Below are 24,100 nucleotides of genomic sequence, written 5' to 3'. Positions count from 1 at the left end.
TTTCCAGTTCTTTGCAACCACAAAGAGAGCTGCTTATAAATATTTTTGTACATATGGAGTCCTTTTCCATTGATCTCTTTGGGGTTTAGACCTCGTAGTGGTATCACTAGGTCAAAGGGCATGCACAATGTAATAGCTTTGGGGGCATAGTTCCATATTGCTTTCCAGATTGGCTGGATCAGTTCACAGCTTCATGAGCAATGAGGATCACCTTTTACATGAATTCCCCCTAATTCCCCCAACTGCTGGTGCCTTCTCCCATTCTTTCTCCTAAACTCCTTTCTGCTTAACTCCTTTCTGCTTATTTTTATTATCTCTATATTTATTTGGTAGACAATGTACACATCTCATATTAGAATGTAAACTTGTTGGGAGTAGGAATTGTTTCAGTAATTCTATTTGTGTCTCTAATATTTGGCATTGTGCTTGTCACATGGTAGATACTTAATAAATACTTATTGATTGATTGACTAGTAATGTTGGTGGAAGAGAGAGCATGGTGTAGTTGAAAGTGAACTGTACTGGGGGCGGCTAGGTGGTGCAGTGGATAAAGCACAGGCCCTGGATTCAGGAGGACCTGAGTTCAAATCCGGCCTCAGACACTTGACACTTACTAGCTGTGTGACCCTGGGCAAGTCACTTAACCCCCATTGCCCTGCAAAAAAAAAAAAAAAGAAAGTGAACTGTACTTAGAGTGAGATCTCATTTTGAATCCCAACCCTAACACTTAACTAGCTGTATGACTAAGAGTAAATGTCTTATCCTTACCAGGTCTCAGTTTCCTCATCTTTTATACTACCTACCTCATAGGCTTATGACAGGCTCGCAAACTTTAAATAAATGAGTTGTAGGCCAGCTAGGTGGTGCAGTGGATAGAGCACCGGCCCTGGAGTCAGGAGTACCTGAGTTCAAATCTGGCCTCAGACACTTAACACTTACTAGCTGTGTGACCCTGGGCAAGTCACTTAACCCCAATTGCCTCACTAAAAAAATAAGTAAGTAAATAAACAAACAAACAAATAAATAAATAAATAAATTGTCATTAATAGTTATTTTTGAAGATAGTTAAGAGCCTGAGAGCAAAAACATATAGAGTTCTAAAGATATTAAATTTAATTTACAGTGGATTTGTAAAGTGAAAAGTTGTCAGGTTTGTGACATACAATAACCTACTGAAACTGCAACTGAACTGCTTTTTTTTTCCCCCCTAGGATTTTAGCATCCTGAGGTATATTGGATCAGCAGTCATTAAAATTCATCCCACACTGACCTGTCACCATGTCTAAGTTGAAGAGCTCAGAGTCGGTCAGGGTGGTGGTACGATGTCGTCCTATGAATGGCAAAGAAAAGGCTGCTTCGTATGATAAAGTTGTTGATGTGGATGTGAAGCTAGGGCAGGTGTCAGTCAAGAATCCTAGGGGAACAACTCATGAGATGCCCAAGACTTTTACCTTTGATGCTGTGTATGACTGGAATTCCAAGCAATTTGAGCTTTATGATGAGACTTTCAGACCTCTTGTAGACTCTGTTCTTCAGGGTTTCAATGGAACCATCTTTGCTTATGGGCAAACAGGGACTGGGAAAACCTACACAATGGAAGGGGTTCGTGGTGACCCTGAGAAAAGAGGTGTCATCCCTAACTCGTTTGATCATATCTTTACCCATATTTCTAGATCCCAGAATCAGCAGTACCTTGTCAGGGCCTCTTACCTAGAAATATACCAAGAAGAAATCCGAGATCTGCTGTCAAAGGATCAGACAAAAAGGCTTGAATTGAAAGAGAGGCCAGACACTGGTGTCTATGTGAAGGATCTGTCTTCCTTTGTTACAAAGAGTGTCAAAGAAATAGAACATGTCATGAATGTAGGAAATCAGAACCGTTCAGTTGGTGCTACCAACATGAATGAACACAGTTCTCGATCTCATGCCATCTTTGTTATCACTATTGAGTGCAGTGAAGTAGGGCTTGATGGAGAAAATCATATTCGTGTGGGGAAGCTGAATCTAGTAGATCTTGCAGGCAGTGAACGCCAAGCCAAGACAGGAGCTCAAGGGGAAAGGTTGAAAGAAGCCACCAAGATTAACCTGTCCCTTTCAGCTTTGGGTAATGTCATATCTGCTCTTGTAGATGGCAAAAGCACTCACATTCCATATCGGGACTCAAAACTTACAAGGCTCTTACAAGACTCCTTAGGTGGCAATGCTAAAACTGTGATGGTGGCCAATGTTGGGCCTGCATCTTATAATGTAGAAGAAACCCTCACCACACTGAGATATGCCAACCGTGCCAAAAATATTAAGAATAAGCCAAGAGTTAATGAGGATCCTAAAGATGCCCTCCTTCGAGAATTTCAAGAAGAGATTGCTCGGCTTAAGGCCCAGCTGGAAAAACGTTCCATTGGCAAAAGAAAAAAGAGAGAAAAACGCCAAGAAGGGGTTGGAGGCAGAGAGGAAGAAGAGGAGGAGGAAGAGGGAGAAGGTGAAGAAGGTGAGGATGAAGGTGAGGATAAGGATGACTACTGGAGGGAGCAACAAGAAAAACTGGAGATTGAAAAGAAGGCCATTGTAGAGGATCACACCTTGGTAGCTGAAGACAAGATGAGATTATTAAAGGAGAAGGAGAAAAAGATGGAGGATCTGAGGAGGGAGAAAGATGCTGCAGAAATGCTGGGTGCCAAGATCAAGGTTCGGTACTGTCCCAAAGGACTTTTTCCATAGCTCTTTCTCTTTGATTTAGACAAATATAGTTTGAATACAACCTGCTCTGGTCCCCTTAAAAAAGGTAGAAGTGGCAGAAAAACATTATCTTAGAAGATTTTTAGGATCAGAGGTTTAGAAACAAATTTGCTTTAGGAAAGGGTTTAAGGATGGTTAAGGATGTAGATTCAGAAGACAGTACACATATATGTATGGAAAGAGACCTGGGTTCTAGTCCTGGCTTTGTCACTAATTTACTTGTGTGACTTTAGGTAAGTAACTTAACCAATCAGTGTTTCCATTTCCTCACCCAGCAACAAAATGAGGTTAGACTAGGTGGTCTTTAAAAAGGTCCCTGTCTAGCTCTAAATTTCTGTGATTTAAAATTCAACCTGAAAACCTGAATTTATAAAACAGCTAAATTGGGGATGGGAAGATTATTGGCTTTACAAAGGAATTCTCCAAAGAGTGTCTTTAAATAATATCTTCAGCATTTGAAATCTAATTTTATTTTAATAATTTTGGTTTCCATGTTCGGTTTTCAGTAACACATCTGTTATATAGAGCAGGGAGCAAATGTGATGACTTTTGATCAGTGGTTCATTTACAACTGTAGGCAGATGGTGTGAGTGCTCTAAGCTGTTGTACACACAATGCATGCCTCTCTTAACTCTAGCTCACTGCCAGATTGATCCTGTAATTTAGTGAACAGAGTGTGAAAGCCTCTCCCTTGCCCTGCTGAGGTCACAATGATGGGACAAATTTCTAAAATGAAGACTGAAGAAAAACATTGGCTTTCAAAAAAAAAAAAGAAAGAAAGAAAAGAAAGGAAAAGCATTGTCTTTAAAGCTTAAGATGCTAGGGAACATTTCACCAGAGTTAAATAATTGGCTATAGTTAAAGTATGCATATAGTACAGTGTATGAATCATTCTTGGTTTTTGAGGGCTTCTCACTGCTTTTAGGTGGGCATTGATTCAGGGACACAGAAGGAAGTGGCTTCCCTAGCTGGTATTAAAAAAAGAAAAGAAAAAAGGCCCCAAATATTTGAGTCTCACATACATGCCATCAGCTTGTAACTCAACAACTTCCCTTTCCCCAGCCCTTATCACCAAAGTAAAGGACTGAGCCTGTACCTTTCTCATACTTGTTGGGGGTGATTGTGATGGGAAGGGAACAGAAGACATCAAAAATATATAAATATAAATATAAAATATATACCCCAAGCCCCCATCCCCTAGGGCTGGCCCTGTACCTTGTGCTACTTAGGGATGAGGGCCAGGCATTAACCATAGTAGATATACTGGTAATGTAAGAGCAGGTACTATATATCAACTAATTTTTATATCTACCTCTGCATCAGGCTCTCTGTACAGATGGTACTTAAACAATTGTTGAAGTAAATTGAATTGAAGAGTTTCAATAGTATATGTGAGGGAAAGAATGTTTTTCTCAGGCAGACCACATGTAGGACTAATTCAGCCTTTTCTATTTCCTTTTCAGGCCATGGAAAGTAAGCTGCTTGTTGGAGGAAAAAATATAGTTGACCATACCAATGAACAACAAAAAATACTTGAGCAGAAGCGACAGGAAATTGCAGAGCAAGTAATTACAAATTTGAAAAAAAAAAGTAGTAATTTAAAAGATTTGTTTCTTGGCTTGAAACATGTAGCAAATATATCTTATATTGAACTCTTCCAGAAGAAATTCAAATGAGAAGTATATTATCTACTTGGTACAAAGGTTTTGTTTTTATTTCTCTTTTCCAGTAGAGAGAAGTGGGAGAAAGAATACGTGTTTATTAGTTGAAAAAAAAGTTTTAAAGTATACTTTTCCTTTGGTTTGCCTTGCTTTCTGGATATTTGCATTAAGAGATGTAAGATGTATGTTCTTGTAATCTTCAGCAGAATCCTATAAGTAGAACCATTCTTTAGAGTAAAACTGGTCCTTACTGTTTTATTTCTTAGAAACGCCGAGAACGTGAAATTCAACAACAGATGGAAAGTCGGGATGAAGAAACACTGGAGCTGAAGGAGACTTACAGCTCTTTACAGCAAGAGGTGGACATCAAGACCAAGAAACTCAAAAAGGTTGAGAGAAAACTAGAAAAGTCTGAAATTTTGCAAGAATGAGGGAATTGTTCTTTTTAACTTTGATTTGTCTTTTTGGTTCCAGTTGTTTTCTAAGCTCCAGGCTGTAAAGGCAGAAATACATGACCTTCAGGAAGAGCATATAAAGGAGCGTCAGGAGCTGGAACAGACTCAAAATGAACTCACCAGAGAATTAAAACTCAAGTAAGTTTGTCATGCCACGAGAGACCCCAAGTTACAGGAATGAATTTGGACAACTGGGCTGTATTGAAAAGACCATTGAGTTTTCAATCATAAAAACCTGAATTGGAATCATGGCTCATGTACTTATCTAGCTGGATCTTCATCCAGGTCTCGCCCACTCACTGTGGGTGTCTTACAAGGCTCTATCCTAGACCCTCTTCTCTTTCTATACTATTTCACTAATGGTCTTATCACCTCTCTTGGATTTAATTATCATCTCTATGGTGATGCTTTTCAAATTCATCCCTTTTGTGAATAAGATTGGGGAAAATGAGAACACCTCTTTTCTGTATTGATTTTACTCTGAGTTACTTTGTTATCCTGTCAATTAAACACATTGATATTTGCAAAAAAAAAATCTTCCATTTTTAGTCTTGAATAATTGTCCATTTAGGTAATTTTTCAAGTCTTTTTGATTACTTAAAGGCATCTCTGCTGTGGTGGAAAGAGCACTGATTGGCTCTGGAATTAGAAATTTTGGGTTTAACACTTGGCTTTTCTCCTTAATGTGCTCATAGTAGATACTTACTGAATATTTGTTGTATTTGTTATAATATCTGTGTAACTTTTGAGAAATCAGTCATCTGATCCTCAATTTCTACATCTGTAAAATGGAGATTCAGCATGGGGATACAGGGTGATTATGAAGATCAAATGAGGTAATGGGTCTTAAGGGCTTTGTAGACCATAAAGCCCAATAAGGTTTTATAAAATTATTATTATTTGGAGCTTGATGAATATTTCATAAGGAGAGGTTTTGTATCTTATCTAACCTTTGTTTCTTCCCCAGTGCCCATCATGGAGTTCTGAACATGGTTAGGACTTAATAAATGTTTATTCAGGTCTATTAATCAAATGTTTATTAAGCTCTTACTATGTGCAAGATGCTGTGCTAGGTACTGGGGTTACAAAGATAAAAATGAAATAATCCCTACCGTCAAAGAATTTACCTTTATTTGGGGGCATATAAGATGGACACGTAAGTGAATAGAAAACAATGTGAGGAGCTAGAGAAAACTAACAAGGATGACAAAAAGGTCAGTCTTATCAGCAAGCATTTATTAAGCACTTATTATGTGCCAGGACACAAATACAACGAATTAAACAAACTCTACTTACAAAGAGCTTACCTTTTAGCATAAGAGGTAATAAGCACATATGTAATTGTTGACAGAATAAATATAAAGCAGTTAGATACAAGACAGTTTGGGAGGGAATGCACTAGCAGTTGGGAGAATTAAAAAAGGCCTCACATAGAAGATGTTGCTTAAATTGGATCTTGAAGAAAAAGGGAGGGATTCTCTGAGGTGGAGGTGAGGAGAGTATGTGTCCCAAAAATAAGGGATAGCTCGTGATTATGGGAGATGGATTGTTGTATGTGAGGAAGGAGAAGGCCAGTTTGGTTGGATTACAGAATCTGAGAGGTACAATGATTTACACTCAGCTGAAAAGACAATTTGGGACCAGATTGTGAAGGGTTTTCAAAGCTAAACAGAAGAATTTATATTTGATCCAAGAGGCATTAAGGAGTCATTGTAATTTACTGTAGTTAAGGAAGATGATTTTGGCCATAGTGTGGAGGATGGACTGAATGAGAGAGAGCCTGAGGCAGTGACTCAATAGGAGGGCATTGCTATAAACTAAGTGAAAGGTGATGAGGGACTGAACTGAGGTGGCAGCTGTGTGAACAGAGAGGAGGGGTCAGTGCAAGAGATGTCATAGGGGTAGAACTGTCAAGATTTGGCAGTTGATTGGATCCAGGGGTGAGAGAGACTGTAGAATCAAGGCTAACACTGAAGTTATGGACCTGCAAGACTTGAAAGAAGGTGATGCTTTTGGAAGAAGTAAGGAGTTTGGAAGAGGGGTAGGATTAGGGACAGGGAGATAATCAGTTCAGTTCTGGATGTGATGGGTTTGAGATGTTTCCAAGATATCCAATCTGAAAAGTCCATGAGGTAACTGATGATGTGGGGCTGAAGCTCAGGGGAAACTGGAGATATGTGTGTGTTTATGTATGTATACATACATGCAGAGAGATGTTAATTAAACCATGAGAGTTGCTGAAGTCATCTAGAGAGAAGAGAAGCAAGCGCAAGACTGAGTTTTGATGAGCACTTGCAGTAAGGACGTATGATATAGCTGACAAGGAGATATGAGAAAGGCAAGAGGAGAACCAGAAGACAGAGTAGTGTCACAAAAACCTAGAGGGGAAAAGAGTATCCAGGAGAAGGAGGTTAAGTGTCAAGAGCAGTAGATAGGTTGAGAAAGATGAGGGCTGAGAAAAGACCATCAGTTTTGGAAATTATGAGAACATTGGTAACTTTGGAGAGAACAGTTTCAGCTGAGAGATGAAAGCAGAAACTAGAAGACAAAGGGTTGAGGAGACAGTGAAGAGAGGAAGTAAAGGCAACAAATTATAGGTAGCTTTTTCCAGGAGTTTGGTTGAGAAAGGGAGGGGAAAAAAACAGGATAGTGTACTGAGGGGAATGGAAGAAAGAGAGGGATGGAGGAGAATGGGACAGAGGAAGGGATGGAAATAGGGGTGAAAGAGAGGGAAGGAGACCTGGAAAGATGAGTGAGGAGAAGAGAGAGGGAAAAGAGAAGAGGAATAGAATAGTAGAAAAAGAGAGAGAGAGAGAGAGAGAGAATGAGAATGAGAATGATTGGATGGAATCAAGATCAAGGCCATGTGTAGAGAGGGATATGGGATGTTGTCAAATAATTTTGAGATGAAGAGATTTAGAAGAAGAGGGTGCTCATATTGAATGACTTCAATTTTCTTAGTGAAGAGAAATGCTCAACTTAGAAAGAGGGGAGCAGGGGAAGATATGGAAGGCTTCAGGAAAGGTTTTGTACAGTCCATAGTACCAGAGGTGAATTGTGTTGACTGAATTAATTTTCACAAAAGTCTCTCACTCTTAAAAATTAGTGATTCAGCCAAGTCATTCCCCAATTGAGAAATGGTCAAAGGATATGAACTGGCAGTTTTCTGATGAAGAAACCAAAGCTATCTATTCCTATATGAAAAAATGCTCTAAATCTCTAATGATTAGAGAGATGCAAATTAAAACAACTCTGAGGTACCACCTGACACCTATCAGATTGGCTAAAATGACAAAAACGGAAGATAATAAATGTTGGAGAAGCTGTGGGAAAATTGGAACACTAATGCATTGTTGGTGGAGCTGTGAACTGATCCAACCATTCTGGAGAGCAATTTGGAATTATGCCCAAAGGGCGATAAAGCTGTGCATACCCTTTGACCCAGCAATTCCACTTTTAGGTCTTTTTCCCAAAGAAGTCATGGAAGGGGGAAAGGGACCTACATGTACAAAAATATTTATAGCTGCTCTTTACGTGGTAGCAAGGAATTGGAAGTTGAGGGGTGCCCATCAATTGGGGAATGGCTGGACAAGTTGTGGTATATGAATACAATGGAATACTATTGTGCTGTAAGAAATGATGAGCAGGAGGAGTTCAGAGAAACCTGGAGGGTCTTACGTGAGCTGATGATGAGTGAGATGAGCAGAACCAGAAGAACATTATACACAGTATCATCAACATTGAGTGTTGACCTATTGTGATGGACTATATTCTTCTCACCAATGCAATGGTACAGAAGAGTTCCAGGGAACTCATGATAGAAGAGGATCTCCAAATCCAAGAAAAAAAAAAAAAAGAACTGTGGAGTATAGATGCTGATTGAACCATACTATTTCTTTTGTTTTGGGTGCTGTTGGTTTTTTTTTTTTCTATTTTGAGGTTTTGCATCACTGCTCTGATTTTTTCTCTTATAACAGGATTAATGCAGAAATAGGATTAAGGTTATTATGTGTGTATATATATATGTGTGTGTGTGTGTATCTATATATCTATATGTATATATATATAGATATATAGATATAACCTATATCAGATTACCTGCTGTCTAGGGGAGGGGGGAGGGAGGGAGAAAAATCTGAAATTGTAAAGCTCGTATAAACAAAAGTTGAGAACTATCTTTACATGTAACAGAAAAAATAAAATACCTTATATGTAAAAAAAAAAATAGTGATTCAGGGCAGCTGGGTGGTGCAGTGGATAGAGCACTGGCCCTGGAGTCAGGAGTGCCTGAGTTCAGGTCTGGCCTCAGACACTTGACACTTACTAGCTGTGTGACCCTGGGCAGGTCACTTAACCCCAATTGCCTCACTAAAAAAAAAAAAAAAATTAGTGATTCAAGTTAGCATTAACAGTATTGTCAGCCAAGAGATGTTTAGTTTAGCAAATATCTACCCTAACAGCTATAAACTAGCTGCCTGTAGCACATGTGCAAGACTGATCTAGAAAACTCTTCTCTCATTTTATTGACGTGCATAACTCTAATGTGTGTTATGTTCTTACAGGCATCTTATTATAGAAAACTTCATTCCTTTGGAAGAGAAAGGTAAAATCATGAATAGATCCTTCTTTGATGAAGAGGAAGATCATTGGAAATTGCATCCTATAACCCGACTGGAGTAAGTTATTCACCTTTCTTAGGGAGTGATCTGAGAGATCTGAATGAACTGAAATTTGGTTAGAGGAAATCTAGTAAGAACAAAGCCTACCTCATTTCACCCCTGGACAAAATAGGTTTCCATCATAAGTATCATAAAACCAGAGTATTCATAGAGAAGTTTCATAGAAAGGCAAAGTTGTAAGGGGCCTTAGGAATCAGTGCAACCCCCTTATTTTACAGATGAATAAACTGAGGCCCAGACAGGGAAAGTAACTTGCTAAAAGTATTCATACCAGAGGTATGACTGGCATCAATGTCTCCTGAGTCCTTTTTCAGTGACTCTTTCTGTTAAGTCAGCAAGCAATTCTGCCTCCATTTAGTGCTTTATAGTTTATAAAACATTGTCTTCTCAATAGCATCATGAGGTAGGTAGTCTAAATTTAATTATTTCCATTTTATAAATGAGGAAAATGAGGTTTGGTGGTGTTACATAACTTGCCCAAGGCCACACAGATGAAGTAGTGGAGCCAAGAAATTGCTTGTGTTCTGGATCTATTTGTAGTAGGTATAAAATCTGCCCGAGTCAAGTTAAGAACAACAGTCTAGAGAAGACACAGATATTTGAATAGATTTCATCATGATTTCTAAGCACTATAGTGGGTTTTTGGTCCACTTCCAGGATGTGACCGATTTCTTTCCCACCAGTAATCAGCAGATGATGAAACGGCCTGTTTCAGCTGTGGGATATAAGAGGCCACTTAGCCAACATGCGAGGATGTCCATGATGATTCGTCCAGAGGCTCGATATAGGGTAGGAACTGTTGTTTTTTCTCTCCCCATCAGAGAAGTTTGATTCTCTAGAGATCCTCAGGTGCTATCCTGTAAATTCAGAGCAAGAGGGATTTGACCATCTACAAAGAAACAACTCACAGAAAGGAGGGAGCATTCATAGAGCTCTAGAGTTGGAAGCAATCTAGAGACCATCTAGTTTATTTTCTTTACTTTTTAAAAATCAGTTAATTCATTTTAAACATTCATTTAAAAAAAAATTGAGTACAAATCATCTAGGCCATTTTAAAATGGGGAAATTGAGGCTATGAGGCGGGAAAGGGCTTGCTCAAGGTCTTACAGTGAGTTAGGTTTTTTTGTTTTGTTTTATTTTGGTTTGGCTTTTTTAGTGAGGCAGTTGGGGTTAAGTGACTTGCCTAGGGTCACACAGCTAGTAAGTGTTAAGTGTCTGAGGCTGGATTTGAACTCAGGTCCTCCTGACTCCAGGGCCGGTGCTCTATCCACTATGCCACCTAGCTGCCTCAAGTGAGTTAGTTTTTAAGGCAGTGCTAGAACCCTAGTCTCCTGAGAACCAATCCAGTGCTTTTTGCACTCCCTCCTAATCCTACTGGAATTTTTCTTTACTCTGCCCTAATGAACCCACACTACATACCTACTGATGTGGCAGGGCCTCTTGGCCACTGCCACTACCACTTGTGAAGAAAGGGCCCCATCTAATAAGTAGACAGCATTCACCACCATATCCCAGCTTCCTTCTTGTTTGGGGTGATTTCTTTAGCTAATTAGGCATTATTATCTGTGGCTGTGCATTTCCAGGCAGAGAATATCGTATTACTAGAATTGGATATGCCTAGTCGGACAACCAGAGACTATGAGGGTCCAGCTATTGCTCCCAAAGTCCAAGCTGCTTTGGAGGCTGCTCTGCAGGATGAAGATGAAATACAGGTGGATGCTTCATCCTTTGAGAGCACATCAAATAAAAAATCCAAGGCTAGGTAAGTTATATTTATTGGACTGAATCTCTGGTAATGAGCCAAGAGTGAACAAGGAAAACATGTGAAAACATACCTATAACCACAGTTATATATCATGTACCCTAATAATAGCTCACATTTTTGGAGCCTTTACATTTTACAAAATGCTTTCTTTGTAACAATCCTCTGAAGTAAGTTGTGGAACTATATTGTAATGAAAGGTGCCCAGGAGGCAGAAGACCTGGGTTTGAATCTCTGCTCTGCCATTTCTTATCTGTGTGATCCTGAGTACTTATCCATTGTAACCTCTTTGGGCCTCCTCATCTATAAAATAAGGGAGCAGAGATGGATTAGAAAACATCTAAGGTTCCTTTAGGCCTAAATCCTACGATCCTATTTTACAGAAAAGGAAATTTGAGGCTCAGGTTAAAGGACTTTCCTGGGGTCACACAGCTAATAGGTATCACAGCAGGGAAATGAACCTAGGTGTTCTCTTAAATCTAGTGATACGAGAGTACATATCTTCCTGGCCTGTTGAAGCAGATTGTTTGGCCCCATAAAGTTCATATAGTTCCTAATGCTTGGGCAACTACTCCAAAAAGTAAATTGGAAACTAATGGCTGCGGGGTTGTAGAAGAATGATCAAGATGATGACTGCAGTTGACATTGTGCACAAAGGAGAAGGGTTTTGGAGAAGGGTTTAATTTGTATTGGAGAAGGCTTGGAACATGAACATGAAAAGGTACTTGCTCCTTTTTTTTCAGGCCCAAAAGTGGAAGAAAGTCAGGATCCTCCTCGTCTTCTTCTGGAACTCCTGCATCTCAACTTTATCCACAATCCCGGGGGCTGGTTCCAAAGTAAAACCAGTAACTCCTCTCAAGGCGTGAGCAGCAGCTGCCGCCTTCTGAGAGAAGAAACCAGCAAAAACCTGCAGAGAGGCCTTCAGACCAAACCAAGAACCCCTTCTTTCTAGGGAATTATGAGGGCCTCTTTGCTGAATAACTGACTTGTGTCCAAATGTACTGGTCCTGGGGGTTCTGAAACATGAGAGGAAGAGATTTATAATTTGGCATTCAGCCCTTTGGGGGAAATTATTTTAGTTAGTAAATCAGAAATGCATGGGTTACAGTAAAGTGTGTTAGTGGCAATGAGGTGGTCCCTTCTCCTTCAATTTCAACCTGTTTTTTGCACTGAGCTCCTTTACTATTGAACAGAAGGAGCAGAGTTGAGAGTTGCCATAGCTGGATCGGCTCTCTAGAGCCCTTAGGGGCCAGATGACAGGGGAGTTTGAAAAGCAAGTCTTAAAATGTGATTTGATGCATGCTCTGTTTAGAGAAATCCAGAGAGCTTCATTTGAGTTTAAATTCCAGGTAGGCAGGAATAGAGATCTTCCCCCATCCCCATTAAGAAATATTTGCCTCCCTTGAGAGTTATTGGATGAGGGGGTTGTATCTTAGGGTCCTATGTATTTCTGCTCCTGAAGGATATGACAATGGAAGCAACAGAAATTGACATCCTTTGCCTACTTGGTAGGTTTAGGAAATAGCTTCTTTCAGACCTCAGTTGTGACCATCTGTCAAGAGTAAGTTGACAAACTGAAGCGAGTTTCAAATAGTGTCCCTTTTTTCTCTTCATTCAGTATCATATTGCCACACACAGCCAGTCCTTCTCTGAGTCTGGGCCTCTCTGTTTTGAGGAAGAATGCCTTACTCTGCTTTTGCTAATAGTGATGGGATTAGGGATAAAGGGATGAAGTAGTTACAACTTTGAGTTCACTTGAAGACCAAGGGAAGTACTTCATTGAGATAATTGCTGGGGTTTTGTGCCTCATTCTCTTCCATAAAGGAACAGATTCATTAACCTTTATTAACCCTATAGGAGAACAGAATCAGGCTGACTCATAATAGGAGGTATGAGACTTCATGCTGTGGTAGGTAACTGGGGACACACTAGCCTGGGGCAAAGGAACTGTGCCTCCTAGTGATCTTTCCATAATCATTTGAGGCAGTAGCAGACCGCCATCATACAGCAGAACTGCAGGCTTACTCCACAGGCCTGAGCTGAAGGTAGATGAACTGCTGTGTGTGACTGCCTATGTTAAGAAGAGTTCCTGTTTGCAAATACTAGTTTGGTTTGTAAGTTTTAGTTTATTGTACATTGACATTTGGAGCTATATTTTATTTTGGTCGTCATATGAATGTTACTTGTTCCCTCCACTCAAAAAAGTCCAAGCTCGTGCGTGTGTGTGTGTGTGTGTGTGTGTGTGTGTGTGTGTGTGCACGCGTGCTCGTGCGTATGCCTGCATCTCTGTATATGTGTGAGGATCTGCCCATTTCTAGAACTACACTAATGTGTGAGTGTTGCCTCTTGTCTTTGTGAAATGCTCACTATGTAACTTTGTTCAGGCTGGAAAAGCTCAACAGTGTAGGTATCTGACTCCATAAGCAGGGGGAACAGTAGTCTCTGAGTCAGCCGTGCTGGGGTACCTTGCTGGCAATAGTGCCTCAATGAGATGGCTGCTCAGGTGGACCATGGGTTATGTTCTAACTCTGCTGCTCAGTTCCCAGCGCATGTTTCTGGATCAGAACCACAAGACTGGCTTTTGCCTATCTATGGAAAAGGGAGGAACCATGTGCAATGTCTGTCATTCTGAAAAACAGAGACCTGTATAACATCTCCCTTCTCCTTTGCAGAAACCATTATTCCTTGACAAAGAGCTCTTTCTTTCATCAGCTTCAGTAGCATCATTGAGTTATGCCTTCCTGCCTTTTTTCTGGGGATTAAACCATTTTCCCATCTTCAAAACAGGATTTTACTGATTAAACAGAAACCAAATGATGAGGTTATTGTACAGTCTGAGATGGCTATAGCTATATGTCTGTTTCTTCTACCCTATTTTCCTTGAGCTTGTCAGAATTCTGTGAGCTGAAAATATCCTTTCTGACAGGAATATTATGTGAATTGGAAACTGCAGGACAAACTGTACTTTAGTTTGTACTTTATCCTGAAGTGACCAGTATGACCAAGAGCTGGTGAGTGAGGCCCAAGAACTCTGTCAAATATGTGAACCAACAGCCAAGAAACTGAACACAGAGCCTTGCCTTGATTGCCTTGAACTCTATTTATCTCATGTGGAACTGGGGAAATGATATAAAAGGAAACTTGTTTGGCAGGTGAATGTTTTCTTTAAGGCAGCCTCCCTCTGGTGCTTTTCTTCACTCAAAATTGATAACATAAACATTGGAATAGAGGTAGGCAGCAGACTGTCTTTGAGGATGCTAGTATGCTGAGGGCCTTTGTTCCAAATTAGACCAAAATGCAGAAGGTCTTATAACACATTGCTAACACACAGATGGGTCACTCTGCCTGCCTGCCTGCCTGCCGGGCATGCATCTGAATCATCCGGATTGTCTTCTAGCCAGAGAAGTTTAGAAATGAATCTACCAAACACTGAAGAAAATTCTTCACTGAGTAGGTAGGCGTTTGAGCTGTTCACACATCCACCATCACATTCATCAGAATGGTTTAACATTTTTCACCTTTTGCTATGGTCTGTATCTGGTTTCATTTTTAAAACTACATGTTGGATACCCTGGATGCATAGCCCAAAATCACAAATCAAGGAACAAAGCACTTTCATAAGAATCCTTAAATTAAATTGGATTACTCTCCATTTAAATGCCTGCATGTTGCTTGAATTTAATCAGCTATCACACCACAATCAGTTGAACTAGAGTATCATACAGACCAAGCTTTAGGTTTTTGTCACTTTGTTTTCTAACCCTTGTACTGAATATAGATTTGTTGCCATGTTTCTGAGAAGTGTTGATTCTTTGTTAACTCGGGAAACCCTTCCTGCCCCAGGATTCCATTTGTGAAGCTGAGGCTTATCCCAAACAGTAACTTTTCAGCATTTGTAATTGAAAAAAAATCAAAACAAAATGGGGTGTTACAACTTATAAAATGATAAAGCAAATGTTTGCACCTGGACAGAAATGGTTGGACCTGGCTCTTCTGCACTCTGCAAGGGCTGGCAGCTGGTACTGTCTTAGGAATAGTGGCCCTTCTCTCCCCTCCCAGCCTGGTCCCAGATGTCTCATGGATCTTGAAAGAGATGCTGTCAAAGTTGCTTTTGTACAAAAGAACTGTCTTGGGGAAATCTTATGGCTCCTTGGAGTTAATACTGATCTTAAATCTTCTCTTTGACCACCTTTAGACAAAGAATATGTCAATAGTTTGAGTTCTAGGTTTTACAGCTGATATTTATTTGTATCACTTCTTTCTTTGTCTAGGAATGTAAAAGTGATTCTAAAATGAGATGTGTAATAAAATCATTCAGATTTATTGTACCTACAAAAATGTCTCCTCATAAATTACTAACACTTTTGGGAACTGTTTTAATTATATTTTCCACATTGTCAGTGCAACTAAAATGAGCTTCTTTTTTTCCTTATGAAAGATTGGTGATAGAAAAATTCAGTTGTTTTGAACTTCCATTGAATGAAACAGTGAATCTAAAATAGGAAATCATGTTACAGAAGGGCTTGGGATCATAGAATTTGGAATAGGAAGAACTTGAGAAATCATCTCACCCAAACTTTTGTCTTACAGTTGAAGAAACTGAGGTCTAAAGAAGTTAAGTATAAAGGTGTTAAGGGCTAAAATTCTAGCTAAACTGTCTAAAATATCTAATGAGTGGTCGCCAATAAATTATAAGCTTTAGCAAGAGTTAGACTTTTAAGCATTTATTAAGGAGAATAAGAATTTGGTAAAGAGAGAGAGAAAGGCCTAGATTCCTATCTATTAAAGGGAGAGCACATTTCTAGCTCCCTTCTCCACCAGAGTCCAGAGGAAAGAGCCCGAGAGCGAGCGCCAGTCTCTTCCTTCCTCCTCCCCCTAGCCCGTGTCACTTCCTGATGCCAAAGAAAAGACTCCTGGTCTTGCCCTCAAAGACCTTCGCTTCATGGGAGGAACTCTTCTACAGTAAGTCTCCAGCAGGTGGCGTTATTCCAATCGTTACAAAGGTAAGCCCAATGTCTTATAGAGGTAGGAAAGCATCACAGATGGGATCTGAACCCAGGTCCTTTGATTCTAAATTCATTGCTTTTTCCAATATAACTTGCTGATTCAGAATATTATTCCCATTTTACACACAAGGAAACTGATAATGAAGTAAATTAGAATCACAGATTTAGGGTTGGAAGGGACCGTCCTTCATTTAATCATTTCCCATAACCTACTCCTGTTTAAACTCAGTTACACACAGAGATGGTCATACCTGTGATCTTGCTATTATCCAGGAGTTTCCATGTTTATGATCTCTGAAATTCTTTGACTTAATCTTTTATCATTCTGTATTTCCCTTCGCCTTATAATTCCTAACCCTGTTCTGCATCTCACCATAACCTTCATCCTTCCACTCTTCAGTTCTTTCCCAGGCCATCACCCTGCACTGACTTTACACTTTCTGTTTTTCCCTATCTTGACTCTTTGGAGAACCAGTTCAGCTCTATGCCATTCTCTATATTCAGATCCCTTGCCTCTTTATCCTGTTACCAGTCATGCCTTGCCAAGCCCCAGCCTTGGATTATTCCCATCATCTGCTCCCCTGCTGAACAGAGTCGGGGAAACTCATGAAACCATGCTGTTTGGATCCACTACAAATGATATTACTCAAACTCAACGGGGCCTTCATTATAGTAAGGCAAGCCTTTTATACCTCTCTAATCATTCACTATCCAACCCACCACAGCAGCTTTTCTAAACTTTTTTTTTTTATCCTTCAAATTTCCTATGGCACCTCTACCCCCACTGTCTCAGCTCACCAAAAATTTTAGGTCATTTATGAAGAACTCCCTCTTCTCCCTTCTTCCTCATATCACTAAGATGTCTTCTGACACTGTCTCCTCCTTTACCTCTGTCTCCTTTAAAGAGGTGGTCCTTCTGCTTGCTAAGACAAACCTTTCTACATGCACCCTTGATCTCATTTCATCTCTTCTCCAGCAGACTGATCTCTTTACCAGCATTGTTCACTAATCTTTAATTTTTCCTTGTACTGTTCCCTGTTCCCTAAATACATACACATACACGTGTCCCCTCATCCTTAAAAACCTCTCACTTGATCCAACCATCCCTATTAGTTATCTTATATCTCTTCCCTGGATAGAAGGAGGATGTTAAAGATGTCTTGCAGCTCAACATGTCTAAAACAAAGCTTATTGTCTTCCCACTGAAATCCTCCCATCTTCTCAACTTCTAATATTGTTAAGGGTACCACCATCCTTATCACCCAAGCTCAAAACATAGATATCATCCTTGACTCTTCTCTCATCCATCCCATATATCCAAGTTTTCACCAAATTTTATTTCCACCTTCATAACATTTTATATGTCCCCTTTTCCCCCACTCATAGCTAGTTACCACCCTGATGCAGACCCTCATCACGTTGTGCCTGCACTATTGTAATAGCCTAGTGCTTGGTCTCCCTGCCTTAAGTCTCTTCCCCACTTTATGCCATCCTCCAGCTCCCAAAGTGATCTTCCTAAAGTACAGGTCTCCTCATGTTACTACTACCCTACTCAGTGAACCACAGTGGCTCCCTATTATCTCCAGGATCAAATACAAACCCTGTTTGGCTTTAAAAATCTTTTACAAGCTGGTACCTTCCTTTCTAATCTTGTACTTTCCTCCCTTCTTTGGAGTCTACAATTCAGTGAAACAGGCCTTTTTGCTATTCTTTGTATATGACACACCATCTCTTGATTCCGTGAATCTTCCCTGGGTGTCTTTGCCTGGAATGCTTTCCTTCCTTGCCTTCACCTCCTCCCTTTTCCAGCCTCCTTCAAGACTTCCACAAGAAGTTTTCTGTCCACCCCCCTCTATCACCCTCCCACTCAGTTCCTTCCCACTGAAAATCCCCTCCAATTTGCGCCATAAATATCTTGTATGCACATAATTGCTTCTTGTTTCTCCCCTTAGAATGTGGACTTATTGAGGGCATGGACTGTGTTTTTTTCCTTTCTTGGCTCCATAGCCCTGATACTTAGTAAGCACATCATAAATGCTTGTTGACTGATTGACTCTCAAGGTTATCTAGTTCAACCTCATTTTATATTTGAGGAAACTGAGGCCTATCAAGACCAGCCCAATTCAAAGAGGTAGTAATTGCAGAGCCACAGTCTCTTCCCTCCAAATTCCATCCTCTCCATTGAGCGGCCTCTCAGATTTTAGAATGTAGAACTTTACTTAGTCCAACTCTCTTGTTTTACAGATGAGGAAAGTGAAGCCCAGAAAGGTTCAGAGATGTGTCCTCTGTTAAGTTTGGTAAATAGCAGGGCCAGGATGTGAACATATGAACTTACATTCTGACATCAAGTTTAATGTTCTCCCCACTGTACCAAGTACTAGTGCCTCTAGTTCTCTTATGGTACCACTGCCACTGCCACCTTGCACCCTAAAACCAACCAACCCTAGAAACTGATATGTGATTCATTTCAAGAAAATAGCTTAGCCTTCTATGTATCATTAGGAATTATTATATTGTAGAGAGGAGTCTGGGGAAGAATATATTGTAGGGATGTTTTTGTTTTTGTTTTTTTGTGAGGCAGTTGGGGTTAAGTGACTTGCCCAGGGTCACACAGCTAGTAAGTGTTAAGTGTCTGGGGTCAGATTTGAACTCAGGTCCTCCTGAATCCAGGGCCAGTGCTCTATCCACAGGGATGTAGTTTTTTAAAATGCCTGCAGTCCTCTCCTCCCCTCACTAGAGGGAAGCAGGTGAAATTGTTAGTAGGAAGGGTTATAGTAAAGATCGTTTAATTACAATCAGGGCAATGAATAGCAAAATAGAGAACTATTACTGTTAGGTTTCAGAGGACTCATCCTCAAAAATTTCCCCTCTATGTTCCTCAGCATATTCTACATTTTAAACTTTCCCTCTGATTTCAGATAGGTCTAAGACCCTCCCCAAAAGAATATAAACAATAGGCCTCAGTTTAAATAACTATTAGTTTGGTTGAATTCAGAACTCAGTGTTTAAAACCAGGATTTACATTTGAAAGTGTGGGTCAACAAATTCTGAATGTCAAAAGTAATTAAACATTTAACCCAGGCAGAGCTAAGAATATAGAAGCAGCTTGAAGAAAAAGTAATACATGGATAAATTGGTAAAGGTAGAATCATGAAATCTTAATGTTTTTTTCAAACATTTCATAGAGTCGTGGATAAAGCACCGATCCTGGATTCAGGAGGACCTGAGTTCAAATCCAGCCTCAGACTTGACACTTACTAGCTGTGTGACCCTGGGCAAGTCACTTAACCCTCCCTGCCCTACCAAAAACAAACAAAAAAACCCACACACATTTCATAGAGTCATGAAAGTTAGAGCTGGAAGGAACCTTAGAGATCGTCTAGTCTAACTGTCACTTTTCAGTGGGAGAAACAGATTCAAACAGAGAAAAGTACCTGCAGATACTTTTGTTGTTGCTCAGTTGTGTCTGACTCTCTATGACCCCATTTGGGGTTTTCTCGGCAAAGATACTGGAGGGGTTTGCCAATTCCTTCTCCAGCTCATTTGACAGATGAAACTGAGGCAAACAGGGTTAAGTGGCTTACCCTAGGTCACAAAGCTAGTAAGTGTCTGAGGCTAGATGTGAATCCAGGTCTTCCTGATTCCAGGCTGGTGCTTTATCCACTACATCACCCAGTTGCCCCTATCTGTACATAGCTGCAGATACCATAGAATTTCCCACCCCTGTTCTGCCTTTTAACAATTGATTTTTATTTATCTCTTTTGTTTTTTCATGTTTCATGTTTTACAAGAGAAAACTTTTACAATAGGAAACATGTTTCCTACTATATCCCTCTCCACCCATCCCAGAGAGACATAATAAAGAAAAAAGAAAAAAAAAGTTCAGTAAAACTAATTGATGTATTATAAATATCTGATATTAGATGCAGTATTTCCCACCCATGCAAAGGAGGTGATAAGATGCATTCTCATATTTTTTCTCCCGTTGCCGGTACTCCCTTCATCTCCCAACTCCTGGCTTCTCTGGCTTCATTCAAGTAATGGCTAAAATTTCATCTTCTTACAAGAAGCCTTTCCTGATCCTCCTTAATGCTAGTGCCTTTCCTCTGTTAATTTTCCCCAATTTATCCTATATGTATCTTGTTTGTATATAGTTGTTCGCATGTTGTCCCCTTCATCCTCCCTATTAAGACTGAACTCCTTGAAATCAAGGACTTTTTTGTTTTTGGCTTTCTTTGTATCTCTCTCTAGCCTTTAGCATTACTGCCTGGCACTTCAGTGATTAAATGTTTGTTGTTGACTTTTTTGTGGCCATGTCTGCTCATTATAATTTCACAATATTTCAGTATTGATTGCATTTTTCCATTTACTTTGTTGTAGTCATTGTATATGCATAATTTTCCTCGATTTGTTTACTTCACTTTGCAACATCTTTCCATGCTTCTCTGGTTGCCCGGGGAAGTTCATCAGTATTGTACATCAGTTTCATGATGGCATACTTGCATGGTTTCTAGATAATGGATGATTCTCTCTCACTTTCCCAGTCACCATTGGACTGAAGCAGGGATGTGTGCTTGCTTCCATGCTGTTTAGCGTGATGTTTTCAGTGATGTTGTCAGACACCTTCAACAAGGATGAAAACAGCATCAAGGTCAGCTATTGCATTGCAGGTAAATTAAATTATTTAACTTGAAAAGGGTTCAATGGAGGCAGCTAGGTGGTGCAGTGGATAAAGCACTGGCCCTGGATTCAGGAAGACCTGAGTTCAAATTCGGCCTCAAACACTTGACACTAGCTGTGTGACCTTGGGCAAGTCACTTAACATTCACTGCCCCACCAAAAAAAAAAAAAAGATTCAGCTGTGTGCTGGCTTTCACAGCACATATACTAAAATTGGAACAATATAGAGAAGATTAGCATGGCCTTTGGGCAAGGATGACACGCAAATTTGTGAAGCAAAAAGGCTTGAAGCCAACACCAAAGTGGAAGGAGAGTTGGTGAATAAATTTTTGTTTGCAGATAATGGTGCACTCAAAGTAGCCTTTGAGGCTGAGATGCAACTGAATATGGATTGATTCTCTGCCACTTGTAATAATTTTGGTCTGATAACACCAAGAAAACAGAGATTATCCATTAGCCAGCAATGCACCATTCATACATGGAACCAATGCTTACTGCAAATGGAGAAATTTTGAATGCTATGGATAAATTAACTTACTTGGCAGTATACTTTCCAGGGATGTACACATAGATGCTGAGGTTGATGCATGCATTGTCAGAGCTAGTTCAGTGGAATGCTCTGAAGGAAAGTATGGGAAAGAAGATGTAATAGAGTGCCTACCAAACTGAAGGTCAACAGAGTCATTGTGCGAACTATGCCGTATGCCTGTGAAACCTGGACAGTATACCAGTACCATGCTAGGGAACGGAATCGCTTCCATTTGAATTGTCTTAGGAAGATTCTGAAGATCGCCTCGCAAGAAAAAGTACCAGACACTGAGGTCTTTTCTTAAGGTGAACAACCAAGCATTCAAATTCTGCTGCAGAGAGGACAACTCCAGAATGGCTGGCCATGTTTGAATGCCAAACATGTTTGCCTAAAAGACTATTTTACAGAGAATTCCCACGAGGCAAGTGCTCACATGAAGGTCAAAAGAAGTGATAAAAGGACACTCTCAAGGTCTTGTTGAAGAACTCTGAAATTGATTGTGAAACATCAAAGACATTGGCACAGGACTGTCCAGCATTGCATGCCTGCATCAAAGAAGGCATGGTGCTCTCTGAGCCATGATCAAAAAAAGAGCCTATGCCAAAACAAACAAACAAATAAAAAACACAAAAGGGGGCAGCTTAGGTGGTACAGTGGATAGAGCACTGGCCCTGGAGTCAGGAGGACCTGAGTTCAAATCTGGCCTCACACACTCAATTGACACTTAACTAGCTGTGTGACCTTGGGCAAGTCACTTAACCCTCACTGCCCTGCCAAAAAAACAAAAAAGAAGAGCCTAGATATCATCTTTCAAGAAATTATCAAGGAAAACTGCCATGATATTCTAGAGGATATCAGAGGGTAAAGTAGAAATTGAGGGAATCCATCTCCTGAAAGAGATCCCAAAATGAAAACTCCCAGGGATATTATAGCCAAATTCCAGAGCTCCCAGGTCAAGGAGAAAATATTGCAGGCAGCCAGAAAGAAACAATTCAAGTACTGTGGAGCCATAGTCAGGATAACACAAGATCTAGCAGCTTCTACATTAAAGGATCACAGGGCTTGGAATATGATATTCCAGAGGGCAAAGGAACTGGGATTATAAACAAGAATCACCTACCCAGCAAAACTGAATATAATCCTTCAGGGGGAAAAATGGGCATTCAATGAAAGAGGACTTTCAGAGCTGACTAGAAAATTTGACTTTCAAATATAAGATTCAAGGGAAGCATAAAAAAAGGAAAGGGAAAGAGGAAAGGGAAATCATAAGGGATTTAATAAGGTTAAACTGTTTACATTCCTACATGGGAAAATGATACTTGTAACAAATAAGAACTTTATTATTAGGGCAGTTGGAAGGAGTATATATATATATAGACAGAGTGCACAGGTGTGAGTTGAATATAAAGGGATAATATCTAAAAAAATAAAATTAAGGGGTGAGAGAGGAGTGCACTGGGAGAAAGAGCAGATTGGGTGAAGGGGTAGTCAAAAACAAAACACTTTTGAGGAGAGACTGAGATGAAAGGAGAGAGCTAATAGAATAAATGGGGGTGGGGTGAGGAGGATAGTAGCCGTGAAAAAAGAGGAGGAAAAAAATCAGGAAAATCAATACATTAGGAAAATCTGAAAAATATTTGCAATATTTCACACCTGTGGATCTCTCTTCCACTTACACCTCTGCAAGGGATGGGTGACGAAGAGTCCTCTCATATTTTTTCTTTGCCATTAAGCTTTTGGCAGGCAGTGGGGGTTAAGTGACTTGCCCAGGGTCACACAGCTAGTAAGTGTCAAGTGTCTGAGGCCGGATTTGAACTCAGGTACTCCTGAATCAAGAACTGGTGCTCTATCCACTGTGCCACCTAGCTGCCCCTTTACTTCACTTTAAATAATTTTGTCTTCCTGTGTTTATTTATATTCATCACGTTCATAATTTCTTATAACACAATAATATTCCATACATTCATGTACCACGCAATTTGTTTAACTATTCCTGAGTCAGTGTCCATCTACTTTGTTTACAACTCTTCATTAGTAGAGAAAGTGCTACTCTAAATATTTTGGTGTATTAGATGCCTTTCTGTTTTTGTCATTGACCTTTTAGGGTAGGGGTATGTGCCCAGAAGTGGAATCCCTGGGATCAAAAGTTTTGGAATTTTTAGTCAGTACCTTATTCCACATAGCTTTCCAGAATGTTTGGGCTAACTCATAGCTCCACCAGGAATTCATCAGTGTGACTTTCTATAACCCCTCCAACATTGACTAGTCCCATCTTATGTAATCATTGGCCATTTGTTGAATGTGGAGTGAAGGCTCTGGACTTATTATTATTTTTTTTTAGTGAGGCAGTTGGGGTTAAGTGACTTGCCCAGGGTCACACAGCTAGTAAGTGGTAAGTGTCTGAGGCTGGATTTGAACTCAGGTACTCCTGAATCCTGGGCTGGTACTCTATCCACTGCACCATCTAGCTGCCCCTGGACTTATTTTGATTTGCATTTCCCTTAAAACTGTGATTTAGGCCATTCTTTCTTGTGCTTCTAATGATTTGCAATTCTTTCTTTAGGAAATGTTTGTTGGTCTCTCTCCTTTGAT

General features: G+C 40.0%; 1 protein-coding gene and 1 non-coding gene across 2 annotated transcripts in view; both read left to right on the top strand.

The window, feature by feature from the left end:
- The window catches only part of KIF3B (kinesin family member 3B), a 44,415-nt gene extending 28,795 nt beyond the window's left edge, over nucleotides 1–15,620 (top strand). The window contains exons 2-9 of the mRNA XM_043984905.1: nucleotides 1,212–2,685; nucleotides 4,200–4,301; nucleotides 4,664–4,786; nucleotides 4,872–4,990; nucleotides 9,415–9,528; nucleotides 10,215–10,320; nucleotides 11,115–11,293; nucleotides 12,037–15,620. Of these exons, the coding sequence (XP_043840840.1) occupies nucleotides 1,279–2,685; nucleotides 4,200–4,301; nucleotides 4,664–4,786; nucleotides 4,872–4,990; nucleotides 9,415–9,528; nucleotides 10,215–10,320; nucleotides 11,115–11,293; nucleotides 12,037–12,133 (2,247 nt within the window). The 5' untranslated portion in view covers nucleotides 1,212–1,278 and the 3' untranslated portion in view covers nucleotides 12,134–15,620. The remainder of the gene's footprint in view (nucleotides 1–1,211; nucleotides 2,686–4,199; nucleotides 4,302–4,663; nucleotides 4,787–4,871; nucleotides 4,991–9,414; nucleotides 9,529–10,214; nucleotides 10,321–11,114; nucleotides 11,294–12,036) is intronic.
- Nucleotides 15,621–21,162: 5,542 nt separating this feature from the next.
- LOC122744921 lies at nucleotides 21,163–21,269 on the top strand. The gene has a single exon (XR_006355254.1). It is a non-coding gene; the product is annotated as a U6 spliceosomal RNA (small nuclear RNA).
- Nucleotides 21,270–24,100: the final 2,831 nt, after the last annotated feature.

The sequence above is a fragment of the Dromiciops gliroides genome, chromosome 2 (genome assembly GCF_019393635.1).
Source record: "Dromiciops gliroides isolate mDroGli1 chromosome 2, mDroGli1.pri, whole genome shotgun sequence".
NCBI lineage: Eukaryota > Metazoa > Chordata > Mammalia > Microbiotheria > Microbiotheriidae > Dromiciops > Dromiciops gliroides.
Note: the sequence above shows the minus strand (reverse complement) of the source record. Positions and strands in the feature narration are given on the sequence as shown.